We start from the raw sequence: 23,591 nt of genomic DNA on the forward strand, positions 1-23,591 counted from the left end.
CAGGACACAAGACAGATGCTTTCAGTAGAGTTTCAGTGCTTTCATTCTGCTTGCATAGATCAAATGCATCCTCTTAGCACTCTAGAACTGTTTAAAACCTTGCAAGTCACCTTCAAACAACTATAGGGTGTAGATCCTGTATTAGGAAATAGCACGTTCTTTATTTTTCCTTCCCAAATACACTTTCTTTTTTTTTTTAAGATTTGTTTATTTATGCATAAAAAAACTAGGGTACAGGACAAAGGTGTGGGGGGTGAGAGGAGTCACCAGAGACAGTGGGAAACAGAGCAGGCGGATCTACTGAAATACACTGCTGAGGGGAGCAGCAGATTCAAGTCAGAGAGGTCTGCACCATGTGGGTCACCTCCCTGGCCAGGGATCAAACTCATGGTGCAGTGGCTGTGGATAGCTTCATAGTGCTGTGTCTAATTCTTTGCACCACCAGGGTGGCCCCCCAAATACACTTTCTTTAGAAACAAAACAAATCTCAATTTTAAAAAACTTTCAGGAAAAAAGTTTTCAGAGAAAAAAAAGCTGCAGTCTCTTACTCTAATTGGTTGAGTGGAACTCCCAAATGGTTTAAACACTAGAGTCATGTTAATAATGTTACCATCTTTATGCAGATCCTATCTAAAATAGAATGTGTGCCTAACCTTTGAAAGTGAAAATATTAACTTTTCACTAAAATTCTATATACTTTTTCCACCTGTTACTATCCATAGTAAATGGTCACATTCCTAACTGGATTATTTTTCTTCCAAATAAGCAGTAACCTCAGTACATTCAGATTAAATTAATTTAGTAGATAAAGCCTCACAGATGTACTCAGAGGTGTGTTTATAAAATTTATCCTTTGACAGGGAATAGATGGTGGTGCCATTGCCTTTAAGAGATTACAAATGTATATACCACAGTAAGTTTAGGGAAATCTAGAAGGAAAATTTGGGTCACAACAACTTTGTGCATTTGAGTCTGACACACATGCCAGTGTGTGACTGTCGCAGAGCCACAGCCTCAGAGAAGCAGGACAGTAGGTATAAATAAGCTTTCCTGTACTACACTGAATAGTAAATTGAAATTATCCACAAGTGTCATCTGCCTTTGCAATAAACTAGATTCTCATTCAGGGTCCTTTCAGTTTGGTGAGGCCTTAGCTTTTCAGACAAAAAAAGGTTCATGGATTTCAAAGGGATTCTGAAGGTGAAATGAATGTGGTTTCAGGGAGCTCTGAATAAGCTTCCTGGACTACTGATGTGCCTGTGAATATTCATATTCTCACCTTCCCTGGGTGACTCATACTATTTTTCAAAAAAGTATTGCTCATTTTCTGGGAGTTTTGTAAAAAATGTTTATCACATAAATACAGGTTACACGCCCACATAAATAACTTGTGTGTGTAGGTGCACAAGTGTCAGCTTGTCAGGAGTGACCTGCTCTTGTCTTTTGTGGAGCCCCTCACATAGACTTGAGGGACAGATTTCTATATGGTGATTGAGGGGCTCTTTTCTTTCTCTGGTCCCAGAGGAAGACTTTTCAAGGCTATTCACTGAGAGTCAGGTCAAGTCCTAAAGAAGATGACGTTGGGATTGGTTAGCAAACTGCAAGTGGCGTGCAGGGGTCCATCCATTTTTCATAAGTTGTAATTAACACACTGTCTGCCTCCCACAGGTTCAACCTTTGGGAATGAAGACCAGCCGTCTCTGAAGGCAGCTCTGCCTTCCAAAGATACACCTAAGGTTTCCAACCGGGTGGCCCCTCCAGCATCCTCCAGCACAACAGCACCCCGCAGGAGTTTGCTTCCAGCTCCAAAGTCCATGTCCACACCTGCTGGTAAGACTTCCTGACTTGGAGAACCTCCAAAATGCAGTGCCTTCTCTACATTAAAATGTCTTTTGAAAGTCCCTGAGAACATCAGTTATTTAGATAGGATAATAGATGAGTTTCAAATAACATTTAAAATTAATAATGGGCCTCCCCTGGTGGCACAGGCAGTTGAATGCTGCGCTGTGAAGCTGTCTGCAGTCTCTGCAGCGCCGGTTCAATCCCGGCCGGCAGGTGAGGGTCCCACATGGTGCACAGGCCTCTCCTGTCTCATCTGCTGCTCCCCTCAGCAGTGTATTTCGTCAGTCTGCCTGTTCTGTTCCCCGCTCTGTCTCTGGTGAATTCTCTCACCCTCCCGCACATCTGGCCTGTACTCCAGTTTGTATAAATAAATAAATCTTTAAAAATAAATAAAATTAATAATAAAATCACTATTTTCAAGGCATGTTTATATAGCCATATGTTTATATTCTCACAACTGCTTCTCACTCCCTTCACTTGAATTACCAGTTTCAATTGCAAAAAAAAATCAAGCTATTCTAGGCAGATTGGCATTTGACTCAGAGAAGCATGTGCTGAGGAAATCATCGGAAGGACTTTAGGAACAAGCTCCCGGCTGCATCTCCAGCAATGAGCCCCAGAACCCCAGAGGAAACTGCTTCTTCAGCAACAATTGGGAGTCTTTTCCTGCTGCTAGCTCTAGGCTCACACCACCGAAGCTGGGGTCTCAGGATCAGCAGCTATTGTAGAAGGGCTGGCTGCAGAGCCAACCGTGCTACCTCAATCCAGGCCAGGAAAACAGATACCCTGAGCCTGTACACCCATGAAACTAGTAATGGATTCAGGGAACTCAGCTATGCCCACGCAGCCCACTTGTGGGCCTGTCCTACTTTCTCCTCCCATAGCTCATAAAATGGCATCTGTTTGTCTGCAGCAATGTCCAAGCATGCAGCTCTTAGCCCTCTACCCCCTGCATTATAAGAAGGTATACTAAGAAGGAGGGAGAATGGATGTTGAACTCTTATCCACAGTGGATGGCTCACCCATATTCATTCTTCCATATATTTCATCTATGCTCATATAATCATATGCCAACATATATACACATGCACACATACGGGCTTATGCGAGTTACTAAGAATGAGACTGCATCATACATTCTACATGTGGCTTTCCTTAATCAGAGTCTATCATAGAAATACCTTCCAATCAGTGACATGAGTATGGCTGCCTGGTGTGGAAATAACAGGCATTACTCACCACCACCCCCCCACCACCCCCACTGATGGACATTCACTTTGTAACTATTGATAGTATTTGCACTACAAACAATGCTGTGATCAGTAGTCTTGAGTGAGTAGCCTACTTTCCTGTGGGATTGATTCCCAGCAGGGGGATTGCTGTGGTTGACACATTAATAGATATCCTGGGTTACTTCCTAACAAGGTCACATGGTTCACATTTTCGCCCACATCCCTACTAGAAATAGGTATTGCTCCTTTTCAGAATTTTTGTCCATTTGATGAAATAAAATGCTATCTCCAAATTATTTTAATTTGCATTTCCCTAGTCACTAGACTGACTGGTACCCTTTGCTCTATGATGCAAGTGCACTTTGTAATCCCCTTTGGTTAAGACTTAAATTACTTGTTTAGTTTTGTTCTTCCATAGTGGAAGCAAGGAAAGCTCCTGGGGGCAGTGGCTGTGTTAGTTTTATTTAACACAATCTCCCTGTTGCCCTGCCACATTAGCTGACTCCCAGTGGATACCTGACATCTATTCGTTAGTGAATGAACAAATGATTAAATGATATCACATGACATTTTAAACTTTTGGTTAAGCGTTATTAGCAATTTGGCCTTGCTTTAATTAGAAAATGAGGGTCTCCATGGTGGCACAAAGGATTAAGACGTAATCTATGAAGCTATCTGTAGCTACTGCAGCACTATCTTGATCCCCAGCCAGGGAGCTACCCACCTGTGCAGCAGACCTCTCCTGACTCTCCCGCTGCTCCCCTCAGCAGTGTATTTCACTCAATCTGCCTGTTCTGTTCCCCACTCTGTCTCTGGTGAATCCTCTCACCCCCCACACCTCCGGCCTTTACCCCAGTTCTTGTATGCATAAATAAATAAATCTTTTCTAAATAAATAAATAAATAAATAAATAGAAAATGACTAGACAAGCTTACAGTGAGTTAAAATACAGCTGCTGAATCAACCGTATGGATCAGTGTTTCTCAAACTTTAGTGCATCACAACCACCTATACGTCTTATTAAAACACAGCCTACACAGACTACTCAGCCTCATCTCCTGAGTATCTCATTTACTAGGTCTCTGAGGCCTGAGAACATGCATTTGTAAGTGCTGCTGCTGCTGCTGCTGCTGCTGCTGCTGCTGCTAGTCCAGGGAACACACTTTGTGAACCGTTATGTAAAAGTGGGCTCAGAATTTGAACAGACAGTTCTTAGAAAAAGAAATTAAAATGGTACTTAGCCAGATAAAAATATAGCCAATTTCATTCATAGTAAGTAAAATGTAAAAATTGTAAAGGCAAAAAATTGAAAATGGTGAAGAGGCATTTTCATCATTCCTGGTGGGAATATAAAATAATACACCTATGAAGGTGATATCTAATAAATCTAATATCTAATAAATTGCAAATCTAGAAATTCTTGACAAAGGCAGACTCGCAAAAATACACAGGATGAGTTTTTCATTACAGCACTCTTTGAAATAGAAAAATACTGAAAGTAACTGAGATGTTCGCTCATGGGAGACTAGCTGAATGAATTGGGATGCACCAACAGGAAGATGTACCTTACAGCTGCTAGGAGAATGGGGAAATCTCTCTACACTGCTAGAAAGTGATTTCCAGGAGATATCATTAAGTGATAAAGACAAGACAAAGAAAAGCATGTATAGTAGGTTACCTTTAATATAAACATTCAGGAAATTATCTGTAGAATGAAATCTGTGTCTGCTTATATTAAGAAAAATGACAAAACTACATGGTGATGAATGGAAATGAGACTAGCATGATATAGTGTATACAAATATCAAAATATAACAGCTATATCTGAAACTTATATAATGTTGTAAACCAATGTTACATCAATGAAAATTTACTGTGAAATAGAAAAAAAAGAAATGTTTTGACTTTTTAAAAAATTATTGTCTCTTGGGGGAAAAGAAGTAATAGAATGAAGGGACTAGGAATAAAAGATAGACACTGAATGTACCTTGTCCTGAAGATTTGACTTTGAAATTCCATAAATATTTTACACAATTGTAAATTAATTAGTACTAAATTTTAAGAGGTGCTATCTAAAAATCATAAATCAAAGTAATTGTGTGACCTGTTGGTGGCATGAACACACAGAGAACTATTCCAAGTGACTATAAAACCAGTGATTTCATTGTAGCACCCTGATCGTGTACACTGTTTGTTCAAACAGAATTGCAAAAAAATCTTAAACTGCTTTCAGTAGTTATATTATTGGTGGTAGTATTGGAGTTACAATTTTCAAACGACAGTTTTTCTGAATACATGGATTAGGGTATAAATGGGATGTGGATATTATGGGATAAAGTCTGAACTCATCTGAAATTGTTCTTTAAAATTACTCATTCTGCCCAGTTATAAAGGATGATTAAACCTGATGGCCCAGACTGTGATCCTAAATGCATTTCCCATTAAAGGGAGACAGGAGTCCTTGAAGGAATAGCCAGTTGAGGGCAGGAAGCATAGATCCCAGAACCTCTTGCCATACCAGAAAGCCAAGAAGAATCCAAATATCAAAGACCTCTAAGGCTGTATCAAAAAAACGTAAGAGTCAAATTAAATACACTCTAACTGGTTTGAAAAAAGGAATAGAAAGAAAAACAAATTAGTCTGGATATTAATGATGCATAGCTGCTCAGTGGATCATCAAAATACATGTGTCTCCATGAGAGTGTAATGATGCAAAAAATAAAAGCCAGTTACTTTGGAGTGTGTTAGGAAACTACACTATTTGAAGTATGTTGAAAATGAAAGAACAACATATTTTAGCTACTTCTTTTATTCTATACCTCAAAATAACCAAATAGATGATAAGGGGAAGTTTCTCTTCACGTACACCTTAGCTAATAAATAAGATAAAGTAGCACATCATCTTTTCACAGCTTCTAATGAGTCAGTGGATGAAGCCAATGATCATCAATTGAAAGAGACAACTAGACATTATAAACTATATTGATGGAAATATATGTAACATTATCTGTGAATTAGTCTTGGGGGAAATGAATCTGGTATAGTCTCTAGATTTTGCTACTAATTTATTAGCAATACAGAGTACAGTGAAGCATATTAAATAAGCACCAGGGAAATAGAGTCAGCAAACCCAGACGCTGGGAAACTGTATTTGACAAACCTGATTTACTCAACAGTGCAACAGCAAAAATCCCAAATAGCAAGCAAACAATAAACAAACAACAAAAAAATTGGGAGGTACGAAGCAGATTAAGAGGGAGCTGATTAATTATTTATAAAACTTAGACATGTTGACCAATTACAAAGTATGGATCTTATTTGAGATCCTACTGTGGAAACAAAAAAAAAATTTACAAGATAACTAAGGGAATATGAACACTGACTACTAGATGAGTTTAGGAGTTATTGTTAACATTTTGAGTGTTACGGTAATATTTGTGTTATTTTTTTTATAGTCATAAAATTAACACGTGAACAGTCTGCTATCTAGGGTTTGCTTCAGAAAAACTCAGGATATAGTGAACAGATTCAGTGTCCTATAGAAGATAAAGCATTAGCTAAAAGTTACTGGTTGAAGTGGGGCAGTGGGTATCCTCTCAACTTTAGTGTAGAGGGGAGGGAGCACAAGATTATGTGGGTGGGCTATGGGTGACTTGGGGTGCACTATGGTGGTTATACCTGGTGGGGAGGGTCCTATGTTTCCAAACTACCAACATTAATGTAAAAATTGTTGGTCTCAAAAAAATTGTTACATAATAACATATAAAAATTTATAGACTTGCTGTTTTAGAAGAGCTAGTCCGGGTTAAATTGGAATAAGGTATTTCTGGTGTGAGGAAAGAGGATAAGCAGCAACTATGTTTAAAACCCAAAAATTCCATTAATTTCCCAAGTATTTCAGTTCCATAGGGGATTTTTGAAAACCATGTGATCTTGACAAGAATTGTCTCCCACCTTGTATTATTTTGTAAAACACTAATATACAGGATCGAATTTTGTTTTCACAAAATCCCTGAGTGGGATGCAGGGAAGGTATTACTTTATAGATGTTATGAAATGGCTCAGGGTAAAATGGCTTGTCCAATATCGTGAAGTGGCATCAAGAAATAATCATATCTTTTGTGTGTTTGCGGAGCATTTTCCATAATGTTATAAATACCCAACTGGGGGGTGGATCAGAATTCGACCTGTGGGCAGCACTGTGTCAATTACTGCCAGATTTCATGGGGTAAGCTGGGGATGGTGGTAGACAGAATGGATCCCAGGGTTTCTCTCTTGCCTTACGTGGAACCTCCTCGAAATGATCTTTCCTCCCCTCCCCTGCCAGCAGTGAAAGTATCAGTGTTATTTTCTCCAGAGGCAAAAGTCTGTACTGACTTATTCCTTCTCATAACGAGCCATTCCTTTCTTTGTTGAAAACTGAAGTAAATATTCTTTCAGGCTGTCTGTCCTACAGATAGCCAGTGAATTTGCTGGACTTGCTCTTCTAGGTGAAAATCTTAGGATGATGACAATTACTTCCTTTCTTCATCTGACTAAAGCACATTGTATGACTTCTCTTCTTCTACCAATTCAGTATCCTGGTCACAGAGGATCTATGTTGGGAAACAGAATGTTCTGGGGAGAAGAGTAGGATGGAATTCCTGCCCCCAAAGGTTTCACAGAGTGATGACAGAGAAGGACAAATAAATGATTACTGAGACATTGTTGATAAACAGGATAAGGTACTATTTTTTATACAGTCTGACCTGTGTCCAGCCTGGTAAGGAATGTCTGGAGAGTTCCTGATCAGACAACTGGATGGCTAATATTGCCCAAAACTAATGGAGTGAGACTGATGAGGGGCAAGATAGAGAATAGGCCACAAATTTTATTTTGGATGAGAAGAGTTTGAGGTGCATGGGGAACACCCAGATAACAAGGTCTAGTAGGCATCTGGAAATAAGAAGCTGAGCTCTCAGGGAAGTTTGGGATTGGAGACTTTTATTTAGATGGAACTTGCTTACAGTCACTATCCAGGTAACCACCACGATGCTGGCTTCTTAGTACTTCTGGCAATTTACAGAGGCCTCACTGTGCAGAAACAGCGACAGCTGCTCCCCAAGTCACATATCTGTTTCTCCAGTTTCCTCTCCCCTTTATTATGGTGCAGCTCTGATGGCTGCAGCCCTCCCCTCTTCCGGGCTCTCAGTGAGGCCAGCCAACCACTGGAACAGTGGGTTTGACACTCTGAGGACCCAGTTCCCATCTTAGCCCAACTCTGCTGAAAAACTTATTTCCATGTTGCCTTTAAGCTCTATATTTGATTTTCAAAAGATAAAACTCTTTTTACATTTTTCCCCCTCATGGACTCAAAGGAGTTGGTGCTCATTTTATTGCCAGAGGACCCCACAACAGCCTTTGTATACCCTTGGCTGTGACCCCTGTGAGCCCCTAATGGCAGCTGCAGCCCCTAACACAGGGTGCTGAGCTGTGTTAGTCTTCCTCGGCCTCAGCCCAGCAGACCCCATGAGGTGACTGAGGCTGCAGTGCCAACTGGCCTAAGGTATCTGTCCTTTCTTCCCCATCATCAGGAGAACAAGATCAGTGAAGGAGAGGCGGTATTTGTTTAGTTCCCCAGCTCAGGGAAGGAGAACACGCATGCTGCTTAAAAAAAAAACAAAACAGAGAAAAGTAGAATTAAGTTATCAGGGAAGGGCGTGGATTGGGAAAATGAAGCAAGGATACTCACTTTAAGGATTCCAGGACTTTCTCTTCCACATTTTATCTAACTCTGACACCTAAGTCTTTCCTGTATTTCAAAATTATGTTGCTGGGGGCCTCCCCGGTGGCGCAGCGGTTGAGCGCTGGGTTGCGAAGCTGCCCGCGGCCTCTGCGGTGCCGGTTCGATCCCCGGCTGCTCCCCGGCCACCGGAGGAGGGTCCCACATGGCGCGCAGACCTCTCCTGCCGCCCGCTGCTCCCCTCAGCAGTGTACTTCGGTCCTTCTGCCTGCTCTGCTCCCCGCTCTGGCTCTGGTGAATTCTCTCACCCTCCCGCGCTTCTGACTGTACCCAGTGCTTGTATAAACAAAACAAACAAACAAACAAATAAATAAATAAAACATGCCTCTATTTAAAAAAAAAATTATGTTGCTAAAAGATAAATTATATTACTGAATTTTAGTTTTGCATTTGTTCCTTCAGTTTGAATTTCTAATTTAAATAAAATCTAATTGCTAACAAAACAAAGGGTCAGACAAAGATAAACCAATAACAAACCCTAGATATCTGTAGAACTGAGGCTAACAATTGGAGTGGGAGCACAGTGGACCATAGTGGAAAACTTTGGGTATTTTGGTGGTGGGTATGGTGTGGTAACAACACCTGAAGGAGATCCTATACCACTAAGTCACAAATAACATTGTAAATTAATGTTATTTCCAAAAAAACAAAAAGGAAAGAAATGAAATCTAGTTTCTAAAACAAAATCAGCTTTCATTTCATTTCATTAATGCCTCATTCTGCCATTAAGTGAACGAAGAAGCAGAAGGCAGGCATGCAGGTTATAGTTAAATTCCAAGTAATTGGCATTCTTAGGACTATGAGATGTTTGGCTCTTTTAATGACTCAAGTATTGCCAACCCCTGTCTTGATTCATGTTGTTGGAAACAACATGAAACTATGATACTTTGCTGCTTTTCCTTGGTGATGCCAGACTAATAATGACTGAAGTCCTATCTCTTTGGGTCATCTGTTCAACTACTTCATCAAGATGCAAGTTCAACAAGCACTCATAGAACATACCTGGGTATCTGGGTATCATGGGCTGTTTTCTGTAACCTAGATTTCTGATGTAATCTTTTGGTGAGTGACTTTTTCTGGTTCATTCATTCAGTAAACAATCCAAGTACTTGCTTTAAGCCATAGGTGACTTGGATTCAAGGATAATTAGAACAGTCCTTAGCCTTGGGGAGCTCACAGTAAGGTAAACAGATTTGTAAAGTAATGATAGGAGTGAAAGCAAGAGATCTGTAATCTTATCATTTTGATTCCAGTTACTGCAACAGACTAAGAATTCGTAGTAAGTTGGATTAAAAAGGAATAATATGCAAAAGTTTAAATTAAATAGAATAGGTTTTATTATTTATTATTTTATCATTTTCTAGTAAACATTTTCTAATGTATTTATTACTTAATCACTTTATGATTAATGATAGATGTGAGGTTACATACAATAAAGGGCACAAAAAAACAAATGCAAAGAGAAAAATCCAAGTAATAAAAAAAGAGAAAAGTCTGACAAAACTAGAGCTTCCTGGCTGTAAGAGCAAGTGAAACACAATTGTGGCAAAAGAGCATGTTACTTCATTAGAAAAGAAAAATAGTTTCTAGCACAACTTTGTAAGATTTCAATTCTTTGAATTAAAAAAATTACACTAAATAGAAAAATGGATAAATTTAATTGTATGCTTCTAAATGTATCTTTTCAAATGATAAAATCATTAAAAAATAGTTTTAAATTTTAGAATAGGGGAACTCTTTCTAAACATGGTATGAAACCTGGAAACATTTTTTGAACTTTACATAAAGTTTAAAATTTTCTACAATGAAAGACATCATAGAATTAAGAAGGGTTAGTGCTGCAGCAAAACACTAATAAGCATGCAGTTTAAAGAACTCCAGAAAAAAATCAACCGGAAAAATATAACAACTGGAAAAGTAGGTAAAAGATCTGAATATATAAATCACACAGAAATACAAAGTGGTCAGTGAGCAAAAATATATAGAAAAAAAACTTCAAATTTACTATTAACTGCATACATTACATTTTTTAATGAAACAGCATCTTTATCATACTGATTTAGAAAAAATTAAAAAGACTTATTACAGCCAGTGCTGGTAAAAAATATGGCAAATGAACATTCATGTGGCAATGCTGTGAATGTAAATTGGCACAATCTTCTGAAAAGCTATTTGTCAATGTTTGTATTGTGTTAAGGTTTTGTTTCTTTTGTTACTTTCTTCCTTTTTAAAAATATACTTATTGTGCATTCTCCATGTACCATGCAGTATGCTTAGGGATTTATATACTCTACCTTGTTTAATTCTAGAACTGGGATTTAAAAAAATTAAGTAGCTTTCACTTCCCCACTGCCATCACCCCTGCCCTCCAGCAGAGCAGGAATCAACCTAGTTCTGTCTGACTTTAAAACCTATGTACCGGGCTGTTTCCAAAGCTTAGCTATTGTAAACAGTGCTGCTATAAACATAGGGGTGCAGGTGTTCTTTGGAATTGATGTTTCTGTGTCCTTTGGGTAAATAACCTAGGAGTGGAATTGCTGGATCATATGGAAGCTCTATGTTTAGTAGGTCCAGAAATCTCCACACAGCTCTCCATAGTGGTTGGACCAGTTTGCACGCCCACCAACAGTGCAGAAGAGTTCCTTTTTCTCCACTGGATCAAGAAGATGTGGTACATATATACCATGGAATATTACTCAGCATTCAAAAAAGATAAACACATGCAATTTGCAGCAACATGGATGGCGCTGGAAGGGATCATGCTCAGCGAAATAAGCCAGAAAGAAAAAGAAAAATACCGGATGGTCTCACTCATAGCAGGAATCTAGATAACTTGAATAAGGGATCAGGAAAATGAATAACTATAAGAAAGTGAAAATCAAAATCAACAAAAAACTATGAACCAGAGACACTTTTTGGGGGGTGGGGGCCGGGAGGGGAGGGATTGGGGTCAGAATGGGACATGTGCAGTTGTATGGGGGAATATAAAAATAAAATTTATTATTTAAAAAAAAATAAAAATTAAAAAAAAAATAAAAAAAAATAAAACCTATGTACCGGGCCTCTGTTTTATGTTGCTTCAATATTCTTGCTCAGATGGAGGCCAGTTATTTACATTGTACTGAAGTAACTATCATTGACAAAGACATCTAGGAGACTAGATGTCTTTCCAGGAAAGACTAGTCTTTCCTGGAAAATGCTGTCGACCTCACATACAGCTTCCCAGATTCCCTACAATATCTCTGCAGTCTCACCATGCCCTGGCTCCCCCTGGTTGTCAAACAAAAGCATCTCCCATTAGGAGATGTAAAATACAATTCACTCCTAATTTGTCTTTCTGTAAGTTAATAATGATCATTGTCTCTTTGACATCACAGTAAGTTAATAATGATCATTGTCTCTTTGACATCAGTGTGGTAACAATGCAAAGTGTGTTAGATCTAGTGCTAGTGGAAGAGAATTAAGCATCCTCTCCATAACTGTGTAAAGAGAAGGTGCCAAGAATTTAAGAATCTTAGCTTTAGCCCGTCGGTGATTCTATTTCTCAAATTTCTCATGAAAACCTTTTCTGATATGTGTATGTCAAGTACAAGATCTCACCTATGCATTGATCCATATAATTTTACAATAGTAGTCGGACTTTACCTGTTGACCGTTCTAACTGGTTTGTCGTTGTGGTAGCAAGTAGGAAGATATTTTCAATTGGAAATATTGATCTGAAGATAGCACATCTTGGTTGATATGTCCTCTGATTCTGTCATGTTGACATGATGTGTTATAGAAAATAAAATTCCTTTGTTTAAACTAAGATATAGAAGGAACTCAGATGGCTACACAGAAGGTAAACAGCTGATTTTTGTTCTTTGGGGGCTCTCTCTCCCTAAAGGAAAAAATTCTCGGAATAGTAAGGCTGTTATTCCATGAGCTACAGAAACTCCAGTTTTGTCATAAAAATGAATTTTACTTCTTAAAGAGAAGATTATTATTTCTGCATTAAATGCCATAAATTTATATATTTCTTAGCATACTATAATTAAAAACACAAGTAAAAATATTGTTCAACATCATCAGAATATGTGTACTGCGCACTTGGGGGCGCACAGCTGCCAGAGAGCACAGCCTTACCATGCTCAGCTGATGGCCAACATCAGCTCCCCTCTCTGAACACATATTAAATGAAAAAATTGAGGATGAACTTGCTGAAATAAAATATCCTGCCTTAAGAAAAGATAGGGCAAGAAAGGGGGTCACTTTGCCACTGGAATCTTGGGTCTAAACGAGTTCGGGGAGTTGTTCTTACTGTGGCAAGTGATATATGCTCTGTGAACATAAATTGTTCTAAGAGCAAGGACTTTTCTGATAATTAAAGTCATGACACCTCGCACTCTGGAAGCTCCGGTTGATTCAGGAGTGTTCAGAAACCTCCCAGGGTGGGGCCTGATGGAGGCAAACTGAAAGCAATTAGGCTGCCGCTGGGCTCTTCCATGCAGACAGTGTTATTGCTTGGTGTTGACTGTGTTCTCCCTGAGGCTGAGTCTCAATTGCAGTCTCAGCTTCAACTTATTTGCCATTATGAAGCCAATGGAGGACTGGCAATAGGTTGGGGATAGTGGAAGCTATCAGAGAGTGAAAGTATTTAGGGAGAAATACTTTCTGGGAGAAAAATAAAGGCAATAAATTTGAGACCATGCTTCTGCATGAGATCCCAGAGGCAGGGAAGTATGATTGGGGGGGGACGGGTGATATATGGAATGTCTGGTGAGAACCAAGGGGTACTTTCCCCTTTGTCTTGCAGAGTCAAGTTCCTTGGGATCCTGGAGGGCCTGTTTGCTGTTATTTCTGACTGGAAGTAGGAGGTTCCTAACCTTTCACAACAGGCCAGGAAGCGTGAACCACAGTCTATGACACCAAAACCAATTCTCAGTCATCCAGGGGAGTGAGGACAGGTGAAATTTGCATGGGCACCAATCCATGCAACAGATATTTACTAAGCGCCTTCTTTGAACTTAGTGCTGTGTTGGGTGCTTGGGGAAATCGTGATGAATGAGATGAATGAGACAGATACCGTCTTTGTCCCTGTGGAGCTGATAGTATGTTAGGAGAGAGAAACATGAAACTTGTGCTTACACACTTATTTATTTAATTACAAGTATGCTAAGTGCTCTGAAAGGAAATGAATGTACAATGAAGGCATAATATGTGGACCTAATGTAGAATGCAGAACAAACGCAGGCTAACAGTTAAAGAATGATAGAAATCAGACAGTGATGGTAGGGAACAGCATTCCCTGCAGGTGAACAGCATGAATTTCCTTTTCTGTAAATATTAGGAGTTCCCAAGGCTCCCTCCCCTTAAAAATCTAGAACTAGACCAAGTTAACAATTAAATGCATTGCTAATTTGAAAATATATAATCCCCCCTTTTCCATTTTCACTCTTTTGATGGAGAAATTTGCAAACCATGAAATGGTTCAGAGGACTGACAACTTGAAAAAAATCACACAGAAAATTCAGAGCAGGGCCTCCCCTGGTGGCACAGTGGTTGAGCACTGGGCTGCAATGCTGCCGCAGCCTCTGCAGCATGGGTTCAATCCCCGACCGCCGGCGAGGGTCCCACATGGTGCGCAGACCTCTCCTGCTGCACCCACTGTTCCCCTCAGCAGTGTGTTGGTCAGTCTGCCTGTTCTGTTTCCCACTCTGGCTCTGGTGAATTCTCTCACCTCCTGCGCTTCTGGCTGTGCCCAGTGCTTGTATAAATAAATAAATAAATCTTAGAAAATTCAGAGCAACTTCATCAGTGTCTAATTTTACTGGTGAGCCCCCCCTGGTTTTAATATTACACAAAGATTGCCTTTTAAGCAATTAATTGGGACATTTTGATTTTTTTAGGGCTTTGGAGTTTAAAATTCTAATAACCTCATCATCTGTTGCCACTTTAGTGTCCTAGGGTGCTATTTAGCAATTATGGTTGAAATGTCACAGAATGGTCCAAGTGAGGGAAAAGATATTTATCTTTTCTTCTGCTTTGCTCTCAAACTCTTCATTGAGACAATAGCAGGAATAATATTATAGATGCTTTGGAAGAATCTCAGGACCACTCAGGAGAATTCATAAAATGCCGTGACTCACCATGGGGTTAAGACCACCCGCAGGCTAGGGTGAAATCTTTTGTTCCGCAAAAGTAGGGCATGAACACCTAACTCATTGAAGAGGAGATACACATATTATATCTAAAAGGTTATATACCTGATTTTGGCCCACACTACTTGTCAGCCTCGAAGAGTTATGGAATTAGTCCAGCAGTAATTAATGCAAATGGTCTTTTTGAGCTGTGTTTTCCATTGTGCTTCAGACATTTATGTGTTTCAGAACTCTGTCGACTGTATATAAATGCATTGTTATGCTAATTGCCACCACGTTGTAGCCCAATCTCTTGGCATGATGAACATGGAACTTTTAATTGCATGTCGTGGTTTAAAACTTTTCATTTCTTTCCAGACTTATGTATCCTAGTTATCTTACATTGATGAAATACCAATTACTAATTACTGTCTTCATAGGGAGGGTGAAGGGTAGAAAATTCAATGAAAATATAATTAGAAAAAGACAAATGCCGGTCATCCATTATCCATTTTCTAGGCAGACTGAGAAAGCATATTTCTTGGACACTGTAAAGTCTTCATATCTTTCATCTTTAAGTCATCAATCAGCATATTTCTGTTGAGAACTTGCTGCTCAGTAATCACCCAATCAGCCTAGCTGACAAGAGTCTAAACCTCTCAAGCCCACCTGCCCCCATTGCTGGCAGTGTCCTTTCACCTTTAAAGTAAATCTGGTTCTGGGCCTCCCTGGTGGTGCAAGGGGTTAAGATGCAACCTATGAAGCTATTCGCAGCCACTGCAGCGCCAGTTTGATCACTGGCCAGAGAGAAACCCACATGGCACAGCAAACCTCTCCTGTCTCTCTCCTGCTGCTCCCCTCAGCAGTGTATTTAAGTAAATCCACCTGTTCTGTTCCCCACTCTGTCTCTGGTGAATTCTCTCACCCTCACACCTCTGGTCTGTATCCCAGTTGTTGTATGCATAAAGAAATACATTTTTTTAAAAAAGAAAATAAATCTGGTCCTGTCACTCCTCTGCTTAGGAGTGGCTCCCCTTTGCTTCCGGGTGCAGATCCCAACTTCCAAGCCTGATACTCAGTTCTGAGTTCTACCTTTGTCCTTTTTCAGCTCCTCTCCTAACTTATGCCCCACTTCCTTGAATAAGCTATGCCACTGTGTGACCCTGCACCTTTCCTCACTCACCGTTCCCTCTGTTTATTACACCCTTCTCCTTACCCTGCCACTCACCACTTGCTGACCATTGGATTCTCATTCAAGATGGCCACTTTTTTCTTGTATAGCTACAATGAGTCCTGCACTAGCAAGGGTACTTGCCTATCTTGAGGCTCTCCACACCATCAAGAGCATATGCTCTCTAGTTTGTTGCCTTATGTAATGTGCCACACAGCTCTAAGTGAGTTAAACTCACCCTCTTTCTAAATACCAGGGCAACACTATGGAGTGCCTCTTTTTCTATTTTCAAATGTGAAGAAACTGTGACTTTCCCAGTGACACATTTCTATGTATAGCCAACCTAAAATTTGGGATTAGATCTGTTTTTGTTCAAAAACCTCTTTTTTTATAATATCCTATATTCATTTACCCATTGGAAGACTGGCTGATTAACCATGACATTGATCATTATTTAAGACTGCTGAATATGACAATGACTTAAAATTCCATAAACTATAATACCATGAATAAATCAAGTAAAATTATTTCTTTTAAAGGAAGCCATATTTATTTTGTAAAGCTCTTGGGGCAGGTGAGAGGATGCACCTGGTGAATCTGAGCGAGCATAGAACTTTTCTTGTGTCAGATAAAGAAAAACAATTTAATGTGTTATCTCATTTGTTTATGACTTCACCAAAGTCATCTGGATCCTATACTGAACATCAGTACATGACCACCTGACACCTAGCAGTAGATCTGGTCTAGAAGTTGTTGACTGTCTGTACTTGAATTGGGAATGAATAAATTAGAATGCTTGATTATTTACTACGTGAAACTTACAGTAATATGATATCATCATGCTGTGTTTCTGAGCTGGGACCATGGGATAACTATTTTTTTAAGATTTATTTATTTATGCATACAAGAACTGGGATACAGGCCAGAGGCGTAGGGGGTAAGAAGATTTACCAGAGACAGAGTGGGGAGCAGAACAAGCAGACTGACTGAAATACACTGCTGAGGGGAGCAGCGGGCAAGACAGGAGAGGTCTGCTGCACCATGTAGGTAGCTCCCTGGGCCAAGGATCCGACTCATGCTGCAGAGGTTGCGGATAGCTTCAGTGTTGTGCTTAACCCCTTGCGCCAACTAAACTGAGGTTGTAGTTCATTGTGGGGTAACATCAATAGCCAAATGTATGAAATACCTATCATTTCATTTTATTTTCACTTATAAACCTATGATTCACAGGTACATTCTTAACACTACTTTATAGATTGGAAACTGGATTAGAAGAACAAGTTATTTGCTAATGTGACAAAAATGAATTTCAGGGTGGGATTCAAGCCTGGGCATCTGGCTGGAAAGCTGGTATTAGTACTCAGCTCTCTTTCTGGAGCTCTGGAATGGGGTGGTTCTGACAACAACGGTCTCTTCACACAGCTGCTGTGACCCGCATCAGTCCACAGAAGACAAACTTCCACAGCTGCTAGTGTGCAGTGCTTCCTGACCATGACCTGGGTAAAAATGATAAGTTATAGGACCCTTTGTTTTTAATTGGCTATATCTTTTTAGGTTTAAAAAAAAAAAAGCACATTGGATATATTTCTATCTCCACGTGATTTTTATACAGTGAGTGGAACAGCTTTATTAATAATCTTTAATGAATTGCTAGTTTCTATCCCATAGAATTTGCATAGCACAGGAAACAAGGAGTAAGCAATGGTACCACTAATAGATGTGTGACCTTGATTCAACAGCTTGACCTCTCCGACCTCAGATTCCTCATTGGTGAAAGGATAATAACCCCAGTATCATTTGGTAATGTTTTAATAGTCTAACAAATGCTGTAACCCGTTGGCCTTAAATAAACAAAATAATGAAGTTAATACTGCCAATAAGTACCTTTTGTTTTGGATGCTTTATAAGTGACTGGCATTATGCTGAGCACTTCTCACGCAACCTAAAGGAGAAGTTACTGTTATCATCACCCATTTTACACAGGAGGAAGCAAGGCTTAGAGAGTTTAACCTGGTGAGATGTCACACAGTAGAGCTGGGTGTCCAGACCCTTAACAAAGTATGCTAATATTTACTAAACAGCTTTCCCATGATGACTTTTACCTACTTCTAGCTACAGCTTGAAGATAATTGATATTTAAAACCACAGCTTCTGTATTATAGTGTTTAGTACCTCAACCGTGAGCTATCATTTAAACAACCAAGTCAGTAATTAGCTTACATTTGAAAAAATATTGTAGACAAATAATATGAAAGAGGATCATATCATATTGAATTTTTTAAAATGTCACAAAATTATAGTGCAAGTAACCCTCACCATTCAGTGCAAAAAAAAAGGCTCAGAGAAAAGAGGGGAGGGGAATCAAGTGTCCAATACACATAAAGAAAAAAATTGCTAAACTACATTAATAACTAGGAGAATACAGCTCAAACCACAGGCAGCTGTATACCTATCAAAATGGCAATGTTTCAAATCTGACCTTCCCAGTGAAGATGAGGAACTCATACAGACTGAGTGGGAAAAGGGTAAATGGACACAGCGCCTTTGGAAAAGAGTGTGGCATTATCTAGCAAAGTTCGTAGAGTCTTCAGCGACAAATTATGTTTATCGATCGCTATATGAAAATACATACACACGTGTATCAAGAGCCATCCCAGAATGTTCCAAACAGCATTGCTTATAATTGCTAAAAACTGGAAGTGGAAGCAACTCAGATGCCATCAATGAAAGAATAAATGAATACATAAGTGTGCATATAATGGACCAGTATTTGGCATTGAGGTTGAACTCTGGCTCCATGCTACAATAGGGTGAGTAGTTACAAATGCAATGTTTAGTAAAAATTGCAGGACAACAGAAAACACACAGTGTGATTTCACTTATATAGTTTATAGATTTAAGGCTATTGTTTAATGGTGCAGTGGAGTGGCATAACTAGTAAGAAAAGCAAAAGTGATGACCGAAATGTCATGACAGTGGTTTTCCTCCGATGAGAAAGAAGAGACCTGAGACATGACAAGCTGTAGCTTGCCAGCATAGTTCTGAGGCGCTAGCTCTTTCCTGGGTAGTAAGTTTGCTTCATAAGTATTTGTTAAATGGTGCAAATATGTTTAAGTACATAGCACAATATAAACTGCTTGAAATAGCATTTTATTAGGAAAATATATAAATACATGTAGTCATATGAAATAATGAAAATGCAATGTGAAATAATGCATTTTAATGAGATCATAGTGTTATTTCTGGGTAAAAATATAATGATGAGGAGGAAAAAATGATCTCATTTTTCTACAATAAATATGCATCATTTTATAAAAAAGAGAACTATTTATATATTTGTTTATATTTGATGACTGAGTCTTGATCTGTCATCTCTGCCAGATAACTTAGTTAAAACTATAATCAATAACAACCGAAACCAGTTCAACTTTCTGTTTACTTTATATTTTTCCATTAGTCACCATTTCCATTTATTGGCAACCTCAAGCTGAGCTTATTGAAAAATAGGCATATATATGACATAATTATCGTTTGATTGAAAAGCAGTATTATTTAGCCTTAAATTGGATTTTCAGGAGAATTCGGACTTGTTGGAGGAATAGTGAGCAAGATTATTTGAGCTGACCTAGTGAGGCTGGAGATCAGAGAGAGACAAGAGAGGCTGAGCCCAAGAAGCAAACCCTGTAGTCTGATACCCACCCTGCTGTCCCTGAATGTGCTGTCCCTTTGCACAAGAGCCTCCTCCCTGTTGTGCCTTTTCCTTCTTGATAATTCTACTTATTTCATGTATCAGCTCAAAGCTAACATTCTTTGGTGAAGGCCTGCCTGACTCCTCCTACAACCTCCCAGAGAGAAATCATTATCCAGACATTTGGGCTGTCATTTGTTACATTTTCTCATCATTACTTGTTTTCATGTTCCACTAATTGGTAAATTTCTGGAGATAAGATTATTTTCTATTTTCACCTGGACTCTCTAATAGCTAATACCATATCAAGTACAATGGAGCAACTCCATAAATGTATGAGGAAGAAAGGGAGGGAGGAAGGAGGGAAGGAAGATTAGATTGGGATCTTTTGAGGAATGATAGTTGAGAAAATAAGAAATACATGTTGCCACCTTTTTAATAAAACTACGGAACTCTAGCATGGAAGTACTTATTTAATACTAAATAGATTGTGTTAGAGATTTTTTATTTATATAAGGAAAATGTTAGCTCTGAGAAGCACAATCTTCTTGTACTAATGTGAAAATAAATTATTTGGTACAATGAGATAAATAATCCAGACCATTTCTTTCTTTTTGACTTACTTAACTGAAATTGCCACAATGAATAAAACCCAAATAGCTATTTGTGTAGTTTCAAATACACAGTGTATTTTTTCCCACCATGATTTACTTATTAGCATTTTTTCAGTTCCTAGTAGATCATGCAATGCCTTGATTCCCTGCATTACTTTCTTCCCACACATTCATCATGTCTGAGCTTTACTTATTTTGTTTCTAAAAGCATATAAAGTGGTTTCTCATTACTCACTTAGGATGTACCTGTTTATTATGTGAGGAGGATGAGGTGCTAGAGAAGAAAAGAGAAAGAGGAAGTAAGAAATGGTTTCAAGATGTCTGTAATTCACCTAATCTCAAGGTTGATTTCATTTTCCACAGAGGAAGACCATGATTGATTAGTAATAATGACTGATTCATCGTATAAAATGTTTACTGAGTAGATGTTCTCATGTTAGGCACTGTCTAGTGGGGAATGTGGACAGGTAAAAAGCATTCAACCTATAAATGTAACAAAGTGTAGCCACAGAGCACAGGTGCAGCTTCCAGAAACCTGAAGGATGAGTTGGAGCAGAACTAACTGGAGACAAGAAGATATAGGAGGCTGCTATGGAGTGCTGCAGGAGAAGCGACGCTGGTCTGAATTATGCAATTTCAGTGACTATGAAAACAAAAGCGAACTAAATTTAAGAGAGATTCATGATGTGTATTTCACACGATTTGGCGTTTTACTGCATATAAAGAAGCAAGAAAGAGAGACAAGACAAGAATGAGATTAACGTTTCTGACTTGGACAAAAGAAACATTTAACGATAAGAGAAAAGATTGAGAAGTGTTATTAGGCAACAGTGAGTTAAATTGTGGGCATTTGAGTGTCATGTCCATAGGCTAAATATCCCCTGTGTACATGGCACTCAGTATGCAAGAAAGGTGGCGCAGCGGTTGAGCGCTGGGCTGCGAAGCTGCCCGCAGCCTCTCCAGCACCGGTTCAATCCCTGGCACCGGCAAGGGTCCCACCTGGCGCAACAGACCTCTCCTGCCATGCCCGCTGCTCCCATCAGCAGTGTATTTCGTCAGTCTGCCTGTTCTCGTCCCCGCTCTGGCTCTGGTGAATTCTCACACCCTCCCGCTCTTCTGACTGTACCCAGTGCTTGAATAAATAAATCTTTAAAAAAAAAAATGAACTCTATGTGGATAGCAGTTCCATAACAAGGAAGCAGAGAAAACCAGAGGGGAGGAAATTATCAAAACAACATTTCAAAAAAAATTTCCCAAAGCTGTACCATAAGAATTTACAGAGATTAAAAGAGCCCACCAACTACCCAGTATAATGAATGAAAAGTGACCCACACCAAGGCACATCAGCACAAAATTTCACAACACTGGGGAAAAGAAGAGGTATCCAAAACTTCCCAAGAGAACAAACAGATCACATACTACAAAGGTTGAAATTTAGAATGGCATCAAACTCCTCAGTAGAAGCCCTGGAAGCTAAAAGAGAAATGCCTTCAAAATTCTGAGGGAAAATGATTTTTACATTAGAATTCTAGATTAAGTCAAATAATTAATGGTATGAAGAAATTTTTAGCCATGGAGGATGTCATGTAAGTTATTTCCCATATATTTCTCTCTGGATTTTTTTTTTTACAAAAAAGCACCCTATTAAAAATGGAAGTAGACCCAAAAAAAAAAAAAAAAAAAAAAGAAGACCTGAGAGGGGGGTTCAGAGAAAAAGGAACCCAACATAGCAAAGTGGCTACAGAATTTCCCAGAATGATGATGCATGGAGATTCGAGAAAGTCAACCTTGCTACATTCCTAGAAATTGCCAGTCCAGAGGAAAATAGAGATTTTAGGATTCTAGGGAAACAAATGAAATCAGTACATAATTGTGAAAAGAAAGTTGTATCCTGATGGAGAGTATAACTCTTGGGGAAAATAAGCAAAAGACATATAGCAGTCTAAGCAAACAAAAACCAAAGCAGCTATTAAATCCAGGGAAAACAAAAAGTCATACTAGTCAGGAAATTGCTCAATTGTGAATAATAGTTATGTAATTGTAACAAGATTAACAATGAATTCTAACTTGACCAAAAATTATGGTAAACTTTATTAATGAGGTCAGTAATGTGGAAAATAATCTGTAGAGAATAAAATTGACATTTTATATTAGGAAACTATTAAAGTTATGCCTGAAAATAGAATTACAAGGATATAACAGATATATGGAGATAAATACTAAGGAAACAGCTTAAAAAATTGAAGATGATGAATATGAATTTGGCTTATGGAAAGTAGGACAAGATAGGGGGTTTTTTGTTTGCTTAAAGCCTTGCAGAATGATGTTTTAGAAACAGAGTTTTAGAACTTTGGTTTAAAAATGCAAAAGATAAAGAGAAAAAACAGAATCACTGGACTGTATTGATTGTATTGTGCTGGCCTGCGGGGTGGGAGGTGGTTGGGATGCAGTTATAGCTGGCCGTTGTAAATTTTGTAGTCTCATCTATATATCCCTGTGTACCCAGCTGACCTGAGTACAACTGAATTAAACTAGGGTTGGATACAGCAGATAATTGTGACCATGGTGGTTTCTGCTGATGTATAATTCTAGAGCAGGAATGTGGACAAGATAATAGAAGTGAAGTACAATGGGGTCAACTTTAGATTGGACACAAAAGGAGACACAAAAGATGAGGAAAGATAATAGGATCCTGTTGGCTTGGGAGGAAAGGATTCATTGCTTGATAAGAGATATGAATCGATGGATTGGCAACAACAGCATCAGACAAGTGAAGGTTAGAAGATTGTGCTCAGGAAGTGAGGTATGTGAGATTTAGAGGGGAAGATGAGGGCCAGGGTAATGCTCATGTGCCCCCATTAAAGGAGCCTGGCAGGAGTAGCAAATGTCACAGAAAGCCTGGGTTGTCAGATGAATTATGCATGTGATTATTGACCTTTGCCAGGATGATGGCATAACCTGGGCTAAAGAGGAAGACCATGCCCAAAGATAAGAGGGGACAGAAAACATGTTGCTAGATGACAGCAGGGAGCAGTGTTAGGGTAAGGAAACCAGCAGAACCTCAAGGAAAGGGGGTTTTTACACAAGCACAGGGGGATCAAGTTCTCGTTAAAGGTATTAATTTGAAGGAGTCCATCTGACTC

The 23,591-nt window shown here is 39.0% G+C and overlaps 1 protein-coding gene across 1 annotated transcript in view; it reads left to right on the plus strand.

Moving 5' to 3' along the window:
• MTUS2 (microtubule associated scaffold protein 2) overlaps window positions 1-23,591 on the plus strand; it is a 567,791-nt gene that overhangs the window by 417,678 nt on the left and 126,522 nt on the right. The window contains 1 exon segment of the mRNA XM_054701460.1: window positions 1,669-1,830. Within this exon segment, the coding sequence (XP_054557435.1) occupies window positions 1,669-1,830 (162 nt within the window).

This window comes from Talpa occidentalis, unplaced genomic scaffold, assembly GCF_014898055.3.
Source record: "Talpa occidentalis isolate TD23 unplaced genomic scaffold, MPIMG_talOcc4v2.1 talOcc4.5, whole genome shotgun sequence".
NCBI lineage: Eukaryota > Metazoa > Chordata > Mammalia > Eulipotyphla > Talpidae > Talpa > Talpa occidentalis.